Here is a 13,596-nt window from a genome sequence, read left to right on the forward strand (position 1 = left end):
CCTCACAGAAGAATATGCAACTAATCCGACGGATATGGTTAGAAACCAACTTCAAAACGCAAAACATCAATTAGATGTTATCTTATCAAAAAGAACAGATTTTCTACAACAGTTAAGATACATTAACTTTTAGTACAATATTAAATCAGGAAAATTCCTTGCGAACCAACTTCAACGCAAAAAGAAAAGTCATTAATTATAGCCAGTCAAGATTACAACGGCAACTGTACACATTCACCGCTAGAAATAAATTAAATTGTTTTCAATTATTATTGCAGCTTATATGCATGTTTGAACAACCCAGACCAAAAATAAAATGAAACTTTTATTAAGGACCTAAACATTCCTCAATTAAATACACAAATTAAAGACGTTGACCTTGATGTTCCTTTAACCATCACAGAATTACATAACGCATTAAAAAATATGCAATCGGGAAGAGCGCCTGGCCCGGATGGAATCCCCGTTGAATTCATTAAACATTACAATACTAGCGCCTCTTTTTCTCAGAACAGTCAAGGAGATAAATGATAAAGGTCAAATTAGTAGCCATATGAACACTGATTCAATTAAGTTATTACTAAAGTCAGGTAAAGACCCCACTCTCCCGGCTAATTATCGGCCCTTATCACTGATTACTGTGGATATCAAGATTATCTTGAAAGCCCTCGTAGCGAAACTTGAAAAGGTACTCCTGTCGATAATCCACTATGACCAGACAGGCTAGTAGTTCCACAAATAATGTCAGACGTCTGTTAAATTTAATAAGCATGTTACGGTGTAAAAAACTAAACACAATCATCATGTCACTTGACGCAGAGAAAGCTTTCGATAAAGTTAACTGGGTTTTCCTGTTTGCAGTACTTTGCAAATTTGGCTTTGGCAGTTATACATTGGATAGCAACATTATACAATTCGCCCAAAGCGACAGTCACCACAAATAGGATTACTTCACAAAGTTTCACATTTCAAAGAGGAACCAGACAAAGATGTCCACTCTCACCAATGCTATTTGCAATATTCATCGAACCTCTTGCTGCCGCTCTATGCCGGAATGGTAATATTAAAGGTATCTGCTCACTAGTGAAAGAACAAAAAATCAATCTATATGCTGATGATATTCTTCTTTACTTACAGGAACCCAAGTATTCTCTTCAGGCAGTCTTCAATCTAATTAATACCTTTTCACAAATATCAGACTACTCTATCAACTGGACAAAATCAACAATACTCCCAATAACAGCAAACTCATGGACCCCTGCAGATAAAATCCCAGATTACCCGATTCCTATAGGAAACATTAAGTATTTAGATATCAATATTTCGTCAAAACTCACAGAGCTGTCCCATGGTAGGTTAATTGACAACTCTAAATTGCCCGGAGGTGTGAATGTGAGTGTGAATGGTTGTTTGATTGTATGTGCCCTGCGATTGGCTGGGGCTTACCCCGCCTCCTGTCCGATGATAGCTGGGATAGGCTCCACCATGCCCGCGACCTGATTGAGGAGAAGCGGCGCAGAAAATGGATGGATGGATGGATTCCACTTTCCCCAAGATTGTGCATACTTGGCGACTTAAGCATAATCGACCTCCCTAATAAATATTCACAATCATTATTTGTCGCGTTATGTACCACTAAGAAAACAATTCTATTAAACTGGAAAAACAAACAAGCTGTTAACATCAATCAGTGGCTAAATTTCATCATATAATATATTGCATTAGAAAAAATATCAGCAGAACGAAAAAAATCAATACATTTATACATAGATAGCTGGTCACCTTTCCTCAACATGCTAAATCTAGACTTTTGATTCCTTTGCCTGGGTACCATTTGACAATAACAAGACTATTGTCATCAATGTGAAAGTGAACAATGGAATTTTGTATTCTTTGTTGTCGAGGTTGTTGTTGTTTTATTATTATTCTATTTATTTATTTTTCTTTTCCCACACATTTTAGATCGGTTTGCATGGTGAGAGGACACATGCATGGAGTCGGGATCTTCTGCTCTTGTCCCTGTGTTTGCTGTGCCGGCGTCTGTGGGGGCGGGACTATTTTCACTCCTTTCTGATCTTGGGGGAGGGGGGTGAACCACTGGGGTGACCTCCTGGGGAGTAATGGTGGTGTGATGGTGACTCGCCCATGTTCTGTGGATGCTGGAGCGGTGCCAGCTGGCGCTCTGGCTGCTGGTGGGGGCAGTGGGACCCCCATGTCGCTCCTCGGGCGTGCTTCCTCCTCTTCTCTCCGTTCCTTGTGTCCTGCTGCGGTCGCCTCTTCTTCTTCCCGTAGGGGAGCCGGACGGTCCCCTGCGGGCTGTGGGGCCTGCTGTGGGGTTTTTGTCCCTGCCTGGTTTAGGGTGAGGGGTTGAGGATGGACCCCGGGCTGCTCTCGGATGGACCCCTGGGACCGATCCCGCCCTTTGATTGATTGGGTGAGGTCCTTAGCAGCCGTGGTGCGGGCACAGCAATTACAGGACACTTCGTCAGTCCTTGTGCATGTAAAACGGTGTCAATTCACTTGCATGTGTCCGTAGGCACACACCCCTGGGACTCTTTCACTGGGTGTGGAGCCATTCACTTAATGCGACAAATAACTCATGAATATGCAAATTGCTTGTGTATCCCCTCACTCATACTCTCGTCCTGTAGACTTTTATAATTTACATAGTTAATCCCACCACACACTTCAGTTGTACAGCCGGGTTCACATTGTCCTGCATGCTTCTTGTCCTGTCCTTGTCCTGTTCTAGCTTGTCCTGTCCTTCCCTCACAGGGTGTAGCACTACAGCCCCATGCAACACTCATATTTGTTTCATTGTTGTAGATAATGTAATGACTCACTTCTCTCATCCTGTTTACAATTAGTGCGTTGTCTTTTGTCTTTGTTTCGCTCTCCCCTCTTGAAACTTTGTTCTGTTTGACTGATCGACTCTGATTCTCAATAAAGTTAAATTATAATACTAAGAAATCACAGCAGAAGCTTAAATACTCCAGTGTGACACAGTAAAACTGTTCCGGCATAAAAGGGATACAGATCTTCCATTCTGATTGACCGAACAGACACATTTTTTTTTATATATACCTCCTTTATTGCCCAAAATTTTGCATCAATTGCTTATGTCCAGGCGGCACGGTGGAAAACTGGTTAGCACATCTGCCTCACGGTTTTGAGGACCTGGGTTCAAATCCGGCTTCGCCTGTGTGGAGTTTGCATGTTGTCCTTGTGCCTACGTGGGTTTTCTCCGGGTACTCCGGTTTCCTCCCACATCCCAAAAACATGCATGGTAGGTTAATTGAAGACTCGTAGGTGCAAATGTGAGTGTGAATGGTTGTTTGTGCCCTGCGATTGGCTGGGGACCAGTTCAGGGTGTATCCGGCCTCTCGCCCAGAATCAGCTAAGATAGGCTGCAGCACACTCGCGACTCTAGTGAGATAAGCGGTATGAAAAATGGATGGATGGATGGATGGATGCTTATCTCCACCACAAAGCACAATGGGCCCCTTTACCTTGATTGCAGGAGAACAAAGTCGCAAAACAGTGAAAACAAGAGCCCATGGCTGTTACTTTGCTTGAATAAACCAAGTGCCAAGAACCTTGGATAATGACTTTAATGTTTTAGAAAGATTGACAAAAGTTTAATATTGCTGATCATCATGTTTTGTAGATTATACCTGTGGTTTTTGACATTTTTCTTTTGACATTGTTTATGTGAGACTTCCAATATAGTTTTGCATCAATTACTACTACAAAAAAATTTGATTCATACCCTCTTTCTATTGGTGTTTGATTTGTCTAGTGCCAAACACTATAAACTCAGTTTAAAAAAATTTACTTATTTTTTCACCATTGTCAGAAGCTGTTTCAGATTTTTTACAGAGCAGTAGACAGTTCAGAACACTTTAAAAGTTTGAATAGTTTGATTCTCAATCAAACCAATCGAAGATCACTCAAGGGATTCCCCGAGGGTCTGTGCTTGGCCCTAAACAAGTCATTCCTCTCTGGGCACATGTTATCCATCCATCCATTTTCTGAGCCGCTTCTCCTCACTAGGGTCACGGGCGTGCTGGAGCCAATCCAAGCTATCTTTGGGCGAGAGGCGGGGTACACCCTGAACTGGTTGCCAGCCAATCGCAGGGCACATAGAAACAAACAACCATTCACACTCACATTCACACCTACGGGCAATTTAGAGTCACCAAGTGACCTACCACGCATGTTTTTGGGATGTGGGAGGAAACCGGAGTGCCCGGAGAAAGCCCACGCAGCACAGGGAGAACATGCAAACTCCACACAGGTGAGGCTGGGATTTGAACCCGGTCCTCAGAACTGTGAGGCAGATGTGCTAAGCAGAGGTGCTAACCAGTTTTCCACTGTTCCACCAGTCTGTTCACTAATTTAACAGTATTTATTGTCATATTCCATCCATCCATTTTCAACACCGCTTATCCTGGTTAGGGTCGCGGGAAGCTGGAGCCTATCCCAGCTGACTTCGGGCGAAAGGCGGACTACACCCTGAACTGGTCGCCAGTCAGTCGCAGGGCACATATAGACATGGACAACCATTCGCACTCACATTCACACCGTCACTGAGTGGGAACTGAACCCACGCTGCCTGCACCAAAGTCAGGCGAGTGTACCACTACACCATCAGTGACTCTTACTGTCATATTTATTTAATTTATAACATCAGAAATCGTATACTGCCTACGAACAATGATTTATTTGGTTGAGTCCAAAGATTAGAGTGAAGCCAAATGCAGAAACACTCTTAAGGCTCTACAGGTTTAGAAACAGCCAAGTACCAATAAATGAAATAATCATGGGACTCCTACTGAGTTTAATTTCCTCAGCTTAGTAATACTGTAAAATGATTTGTTTTTCTGAGCAGCCGTGGATATTTGAAGAACGTAAGATGATTTATTTTTGCATTGATGTCTGTATTTGTGGCGCCACGGTGGCCGACTGGTTAGCACATCTGCCTCACAGTTCTGAGGACTGGGGTTCAAATCCCGGCCCTACCTGTGTGGAGTTTGCATGTTCTTTGCATGTGGGGTTTCTCTGGGCACTCCGGTTTCCTCCCACATCCCAAAAACATGCATGGTAGGTTAATTGACAACTCTAAATTGCCCGTAGGTGTGAATGTGAGTGCGAATGGTTGTTCGTTTTATCTGCCCTGTGATTGACTGGCAACCAGTTCAGGGTATACCCCGCCTCTCGCCCGAAGATAGCTGGGATAGGCTCCAGCACACCCGTAAGCCTAGTGAGGATAAGAGTTACAGAAAATGGATGGCTGGATGGACGGATGTCTGTATTTGTATGGAGTGGAATTTTATTATTTTTTCATTTTTGGGACGAATGGAGTGGTGGAGGGATATGTTGTAACGGGAGTCGGAATCGTTATTCCGTCTCTATGTGATGTTCTTTCACACACCACTTTCGGTTTGAGGTAAACACTCACTAGAACACCACTAAAGAGTGATACTGTTGCAATTTGCTTAAATAATTTGGAGGAACCTCTCTTTGTGGAGAGGATGGCGGTGGGGGCGGCGGCACGCGAGTGCCGACTCATGGGGCTTCCCGGTGATGGCTGCTGCAAACCAGGATACTGTCTTCACGAAGCAGAGGTCCACTAGCAGCCAATCTGGACCCGCGCGTCTAAGTTTGCTCGGACATAGGCCGTTTGCTGGAACAGAGGCCCGTGTGAACAACGAGGCGCCTCTCAGCCAATTGATTGCAAAGTGATGCTCTGACAGGCATAGTCCGCTCTAGGAACTTGCAATGTTTGCACATCCCTTCCAACGCAGCCTTTCGGTCAAGCGGGCCAGTTTGCCAGTCAGTGTGTTTCTTGTGATGTACCCACTAGTGTTGGGAATGATAAACCGATGCGACTGGATATCTGTTCGTAAATGCGAGCGATACGACTGTATCGGTAGCAGACTACAACCCCAACTCCAATGAAGTTGGAACGTTGTGTTGAAAATATGTGGGGCATTATGAAGCATAAAATACGACAACAGAGACCACGGACTGTTGAACAGCTGAAGCTGTACATCAAGCAAGAATCCACCTACAAAGCTTCAACAATTAGTGTCCTCAGTTCCCAAACATTTATTGAATGTTGTTAAAAGAAAAGGTGATGTAACACAGTGGTAAACATGACCCTGTCCCAGCTTTTTTGGAACATGTTGCAGCCATAAAATTCTAAGTTAATGATTATTTATCAGTTTGAACATTAAATATCTTGTCTTTGTTGTGCATTCAATTAAATATAGGTCGAACATGATTTGCAAATCATTGTATTCTGTTTTTATTTATGTCTAACACAATGTCCCAACGTCATTGGAATTGGGGTTGTAGATTATCGATATAAAATCCACCAGGAATCCTTAGATGCATCAGATGTAGGGCTGTGGACCGGAGATCCCGTGGCTAGGAATCGGTTGCCTGAGGCTTTACAGTTTTCATCTCTTAAAACAAGCAAGAGAGCTCTCTCACCATGGACGTAACAATATGCTTACAACCAAAAACAGCAGTGGTGGGCACTACTGACAATACTAGTTTAACTGCAATTGTCTGTTGCGTCACTATTTCAACATAAAATAATTTTTCAGTAGTTAAGCTACTTTAGTGGACACAGCGATACCAAAATAGGGTTCACAGATGCTACATTTCCCCAGGCAGTTGTAAACATTGAATGCAACGTCACGTTATGTAGAACCCAAATTCCAATGAAGTTGGGACGTTGTGTTAAACAAATAAAAACAGAATACAATGATTTGCAAATCATGTTCAACCTATATTTAATCGAATGCACAACAAAGACAAGATATTTAATGTTCAAACTGATCAATTTCATTGTTTTAGCAAATAATCATTAACTTAGAATTTTATGGCTGCAACACGATCCAAAAAACCTGGGACAGGTGGCAAAAAAGACTGAGAAAGTTGAGGAATGCTCATCAAACACCTGTTTGGAACATCCCACAGGTGAACAGGCTAATTGGGAACAGGTGGGTGCCATGATTGGGTATAAAAGGAGCTTCTCTGAATTGCTCAGTCATTCACAAGCAAAGATGGGGCAAGGTTCACCTCTTTGTGAACAAGTGCGTGAGTAAATAGTCGAACAGTTTAAGGACAATGTTCCTCAACGTACAATTGCAAGGAATTTAGGGATTTCATCATCTACAGTCCATAATATCATCAAAATGTTCAGAGAATCTGGAGAAATCACTGCATGTAAGCGGCAAGGCCGAAAACCAACATTTGAATACCCGTGACCTTCGATCCCTCAAGCGGCACTGCATCAAAATCCGACATCAATGTGTAAAGGATATCACCACATGGGCTCAGGGGCACTTCAGAAAACCAATGTCAGTAAATACAGTTCGGCGCTACATCCGTAAGTGCAACTTGAAACTCTACTATGCAAAGCAAAAGCCATTTATCAACAACACCCAGAAACGCCGCTGGCTTCTCTGGACCCGAACTCATCTAAGATGGACTGATGCAAAGTGGAAAAGTGTTCTGTGCTCCGACGAGTCCACATTTCAAATTGTATTTGGAAATTGTAGACGTCGTGTCCTCCGGGCCAAAGAGGAAAAGAACCATCGGACTGTTATGGACGCAAAGTTCAAAAGCCACAATGTTGTTGTTATTGAATGCTGTTAAAAGAAAAGGTGATGCAACACAGTGGTAAACATGACCCTGTCCCAACTTTTTTGGAATGTGTTGTAGCCATAAAATTCCAAGTTAATGATTATTTGCTAAAAACAATAAAGTTTATCAGTTTGAACATCTTATCTTGTCTTTGTAGTGTCCATCCATCCATCCATCCATTTTCTGAGCTGCTTCTCGTCGCTCCGGTCGCGGGCGTGCTGGAGCCTATCCCAGCTATCATCGGGCAGGAGGTGGGGTACAGCCTGAACTGGTTGCCAGCCAATCGCAGGGCACATACAAACAAACAACCATTCGCACTCACATTCACACCTACGGGCAATTTAAAGTTGTCAATTAACCTACCATGCATGTTTTTGGGATGTGGGACGAAACTGGAGTGCCCGGAGAAAACCCACGCAGGCACGGAGAGAACATGCAAACTCCACACAGGTGGGGCCGGGGATTGAACCCCGGACCTCAGAACTGTGAGGCAGACGATTTGGGAGTGCCGTCCCAAATCGGAGCAAAATTGAAAGGGAAAAATGTGTGACAGAGGTACAAAAAAAAAACAAAATGTGCACTGTTTTTCATCCATTAACTAAAACGAGTTGAGAGTCAACTAACCTGTGGTAGGTGTACAGGTAGGGTTGACGGATGGCCTGCAGAGGAGCCCAGATGACGAAGCCCAGTAAGGCAAAAGGCAGAGAGGCGAGGAGGAGGAGCAAGTAAACAGGCACCATTATCAGGACACACAAAGTGAGGAGAGAGCACGGATCCTGAGAGCGCTGGCGCTTCTCGAGCGAAGTGGCCAGGCAGGAGGCCAGGAGCTGATCCAGGAGCCAGTAACAGGGGAACACCAGGCTCCATGACAAGCCATCCAGGAAGTGAAGACAGGAACTGGAGTAAGGGGTGATGTGGAGCACCATCTCTCTCTCTTGTTGTTACAACTTTCTGCCACTTTCTTCTCACCTCACAAACTGTCCACACTCACACAGACTAAAAAAATAATTCTTTACAACAGAAAGTATTAATGTGAAATTAAAACAAGACCCTCCAATTTGGTAAAAGCTAAAGTACATGATTTGGATGTTTTCGTTCAGCATTTACACCATCCACGAAAGAGGTTAGTCAGTCTCTCCTGGAAACAGGGGGTGGCCATGATAGGATTGTTTTCCTTGAAGATGGAGCTATTCTTGCAAGGACTCCAGTGACCTCAGGAAGAAGCCATTTGACATCACCATTTTCTCAGGACCTACAATTTGATGGGAGAAAGAAAAAAAGAGAGAGGGGGAATAAAAGGCAGAATGAATCAATGACTGCTTTATAATTGAAAATAAATGCTTGTGGTTGTTTTAAGCTGTGTTTTTTCATCTAGTAACAGGAGCTCAGAACATTCAGAGTTTTGTATGTATGTATGTATATGTATGTACGTACTGTATGTATGTATTTAGGTTATTAACTTGAATTATTGAACAGAAAATGTAATTTCAGTGTTCAAATATTATACTTGATTAATTAAATGAAAGTGTCAAGGTAAAATATCAATATCCTTTATTTAACCATGTCGAAGAACTCATTGAGATGTAAAGCCTCTTTTCCAAGAGTGACCAAAACAAAAACTTGCACCACATGCTGAGTTAATTCTTCTTCAAAAGCTGCACAAAAGCATAATTTCCACATTTATGTCTCTTATCAATGTGCTAAATGATATATGGTTGAATACTAACTCAGGAAAGGTATCAGGTCTGGTCTTGTTGGATCTCATATGGTGATACGATTGATACAGTAGATCATAATATACTGCTGAACAGGTTGGAAACGTGCGTTGGATTAAATGGAACAGTCCGTCAATGGTTCAGGTCCTACCTGGGGGAAAGGAGTTATTTTGTAACCTATGGGATCCCTCCTGTTCAGCCTGTATATGCTACCCTTGGGCCAAATTCTTCAGAACTTTAATGTTGACTATCATATCTATGCAGATGACACACAGTTATATCTAGCAATATCTTCAGATGACTACAGTTAAATTGAGGCATTGTGTCACTGTCTAAAACAGATCAAATAACTGGATGAGCCAAAACTTTCTTCAATTAAACCACAGCAAAACTGAGTTAATTGTTTTTGGCAGTAAAGAAAAGAGTATTGCTGATAATAAATACCTTGAGTCACTTTAAAAACCAAAGACAAGTCCGAAAACTTGGTGTACTGATAGTTTTCGACCTGACTTTCAACAGTCATATTGAATCAATTCCTAAAAGAGCCTTCTATCAGTTGAAGAACATATCCAGAGTGAAGGCTTGCATGTGTCAAGCAGACCTAGAGAAGCTCATCCATGCTTTTATCTCAAGTAGACTTGACTACTGTAACGGTCTTCTGACTGGACTCCCCCAAAGAGCATGAAACAGCTGCAGCTCATTCAGAATGCTGCATCTCGGGTTCTGACCAGAAGAAAGAGGTCAGAACATATTACTTCAATTCTAAAGTCTCTAAACTGGCTCCCAGTCAGCTTTAGAATAGATTTTAAAGTTCTGCTACTGGTCTATAAATAGCTAAATGGTTTAGGTCCTGAGTACATGAAAAAAATGCTAATAGAATATAAAACCAGTAGGGCTCTGAAATCGACAGACTCAGGTCAAATAGGGCATCACAGAGTCTAAAACAAGTAGCATTTAGCTGTTATGCTACACACTAATGAAATAAGTTGCCAACATAAGTGACGTCATCCCCAAGTGTGCATGTTTTTAAGTCCAGGTTTTCGCATGCTTTTTAAAGTATTTCCACTTTTAAATAAACTTTCTTGCACTGTACGCTGTTTTAATTGTTTTTATTTTCTGCTTTGTTTTAAATGTTTATAAGCTGTTTTTTTCCTTGTTTTAAAATACTTTTAATCATATAAACCACGTTGAGTTACCTTGTGTGTGGAAGGCGCTATTTAAATAAATTTGCTTCGCTTTGCTTTTCAGTCAGAAGTCACGCTGGATCTTGCCAAGGGAGTGACACTGACTTGATGTTCTTAGACATAACAGGCATGCATCTCTGTGGCTTGCATACCACAGACAAATCGTTTGCTGCGCTGTTCTAACCTGAGGAGCTGGTAATTAGAGGTACCATTCAGATGAGCCAAACAATGTAGTTGTGGCTCCCATTTCGGAAGACAAGTTGTGCCAAATGTATCTACTGGCGGTGCTTCCCTTAAACACAAGATTTAATCAAAACAAAACAACACACATATTGTAGCTGCGCCAGGCCTGAGTTGGAGTCAGAGAGAAGTCAGAGGTTATCAACACAAGAAGCAGAGTTCATGGGCAGGACAAGTACAATGGCAGACATATATTACACGTTCATTAAATCTGAGAAGGAATCAGAGATTTAATGAGTCCGATGATCATTCACTAGTAAGTTTTTTTTTTTTTAAATAAAGTTATTTTTAAAGAATTTATATACTGTAAACAATATATGCTAGATTCTTGGGGAGTCATGAACCGTCTTCTGTTAAACAGTAAACAAGGGGTGGGGCTTTGGGGATCTCAAAAGGCCAAGAAGGGGCTATTTAGGCTATGTGCTCGAACCATTCCACAGAATAAATGTTGTTTTAGTTAATATTAATGTGTCCCACCTTCTATGAACCAGTGGTTTAAGTGTTACCAGAAAAAGAATGGATTAATGGATTGTCAGGTAAATACTTTTTTTTCATGCTTAATTTGAACTGAATTTAGCATCCCTAAAGCTACTGCCCCCGCGACTCGACCCGGATAAGCGGTAGAACATGGATGGATGGATGGATGGATGGATAATTTGAACTGTTTGAAGGTACATTTGCTGTTTGCAACAGTATACATTATATAAAGATTTTTTTGGGGAAAAACACAGCAGCTTAGAAGACATTGCATGTCTCAAGGGGAGAACCCCTTGTCTTCAGCCCACGGGTGCCATGAGGGATTTGGGGCTTTGTGAAAATAATTCTCATTTGAGGTCCTCCATGTCAATGCCGTAAATCAAAAATACCATTTTCTAGAGTTCCTGCCAGTCTTTGGCCCTTAGAATCATCATTACTTTTTCTTCCCTTATAGCTCCCCTGCTTATGGCTTTGGATCTTTTTCTTTAGAGTATGGGATCTGTTTCCCTTGCTTCAGCCTGCATCTCTTGTAGAAGGCTGCAATATCAGTCTTTTGGATTACAAATTCCACAGCGATAGTTGATATTAATGAAATGGTGGATTAGCATTCGGGAACTAGTACTTTTAATGCCACCTTTTTTGTGTGGAAATCAGCTAAGTAGTTAGTTGAAAACCATTATAATGATGAGCATATAATTTAATTGAAGTACTGAATAATATTAACTTTAATTTGAGCATAACATTATCGAAGGCAAAAGGCACTTTGCTGAACCATGTTGGCATTCAAATGTTCCTAAGTATGCTGTTGAGGATTTGTTTTTGCCTTCCTCGAAAACACCACATCAACAGGTACTACAACACACAGAGACACGCACACACACACACGCACACACGCACACACACACGCACACACATGCTGACGTCATGCAGCTCTCAACAGGCTGTTGTTATGGTAACCCAGTCACCAGCCTTTGGTAACTGTACAGTATTAATGTGACTGTGCTGATGGAACACAGGTTTGGGTTGGCTGTCACAAATTGTAATGTTTGCTGCTATATGATGAGTAAACACAAAAGTATGTGAGTGCAGATACAATAGTGATACTTCACAGTGAAAAGCTGCAGGTTTTTCCTCTTCTTGGACTTTCTTGGGAATTTATCCATTTGGTTCAATCAGTAGTCACATTAACAGCAAAGTAAACTGTGCTGTGTAAATATCAGGACGATAAAAACAGCTCCTGTTCTACTCAAGTTGCTAGATAAACTCCCCAAAGACTGTATACTGTATATTAATAAGCAGTCTCCAGCACTCAATCAAACCTTATTTTTAAGCACTTTTCATACAAAAAATGTGCAACACAAAACGCTCTACAATTAATTGAAATATAAAAATAAACCAAACCTGACCTAGTAAATAAGGCCCATAGGGTTAAAAATAAAAAGACACCCCTTTGCTTTAATGTCATCAGCTGTGTTTTTGCTTTGACATGGGAACTGATTATTTCTTCAATCGTTGTGATGGGGTTATCTGGGATTTGGTCAGACTTGGTTTGGATTGGTAATAGTCATTCACATGGTACATATAGAGACAGACAACCATTCACACTCACACTTACACCATCACTGAATGGAACCTGTACCCAAGAAGCATGCACGCATGTCAGACGCACATATACCACTACACTATCAGTGACTCTCATCCAGTTTCCACATTGCTTATTCCGTTCTGGGTCATGGGGAGCCTGAGCCTATCCCAGCTGACTCCGGGCGAAAGGAGAACAACACCGCAAAAGAAAATACCTGAAGAATTTAAGTTTAAACTCCAGTATATGGAAGTGAGTTAAAACAAAACAATGTAATAACATTTTTAGGTGCTTGGTTCGACTTAACCTTATATTAAAGAGTGATGGAGTACAAAACGTCGTCACGTCCAGTTGAATGAATGCTGCTGGGCTCTTCTGCCCACGCTCTGCTGGACACGCTGCTGCCCACCGTCTTCTTTTAAGTTTTCTTTTAGTTCGTTTTAAGGTTTTAAACTTGTTTTAAACTTTTGTAGCATGATCACACTTGATGTTAAGGGATTGATCCGAGGAGCCAGTCTTCACTCCTCTTTGGTTTTGTCTCTGAGATTTTTGTATTTTTTACAACCATGTGGACTACCAGAGTGCAAGGGTGGAGCTTGCTTCTTTTGATCATCCTGATCCATGTCAACTCTGCAGCTATTGCAATGTTACAGTGCTCTGCTGCTGAGCTTCTGTGACTCTGCTTTTGGATGTCCTTGCCTCTGCCATTGGCACTCCACCATCACCCGGACATCGCTCA

The 13,596-nt window shown here is 41.8% G+C and overlaps 1 protein-coding gene across 2 annotated transcripts in view; it reads right to left on the minus strand.

The window, feature by feature from the left end:
* smpd3 (sphingomyelin phosphodiesterase 3) overlaps positions 1-13,596 on the minus strand; it is an 88,590-nt gene that overhangs the window by 39,698 nt on the left and 35,296 nt on the right. For both annotated transcript variants that reach the window (XM_061772958.1, XM_061772959.1), the window contains exon 2: positions 8,284-8,911. In XM_061772958.1, the coding sequence (XP_061628942.1) occupies positions 8,284-8,585 (302 nt within the window). In that variant the 5' untranslated portion in view covers positions 8,586-8,911. The remainder of the gene's footprint in view (positions 1-8,283; positions 8,912-13,596) is intronic.

Source organism: Phyllopteryx taeniolatus, chromosome 5 (assembly GCF_024500385.1).
Source record: "Phyllopteryx taeniolatus isolate TA_2022b chromosome 5, UOR_Ptae_1.2, whole genome shotgun sequence".
NCBI classification, from domain to species: domain Eukaryota; kingdom Metazoa; phylum Chordata; class Actinopteri; order Syngnathiformes; family Syngnathidae; genus Phyllopteryx; species Phyllopteryx taeniolatus.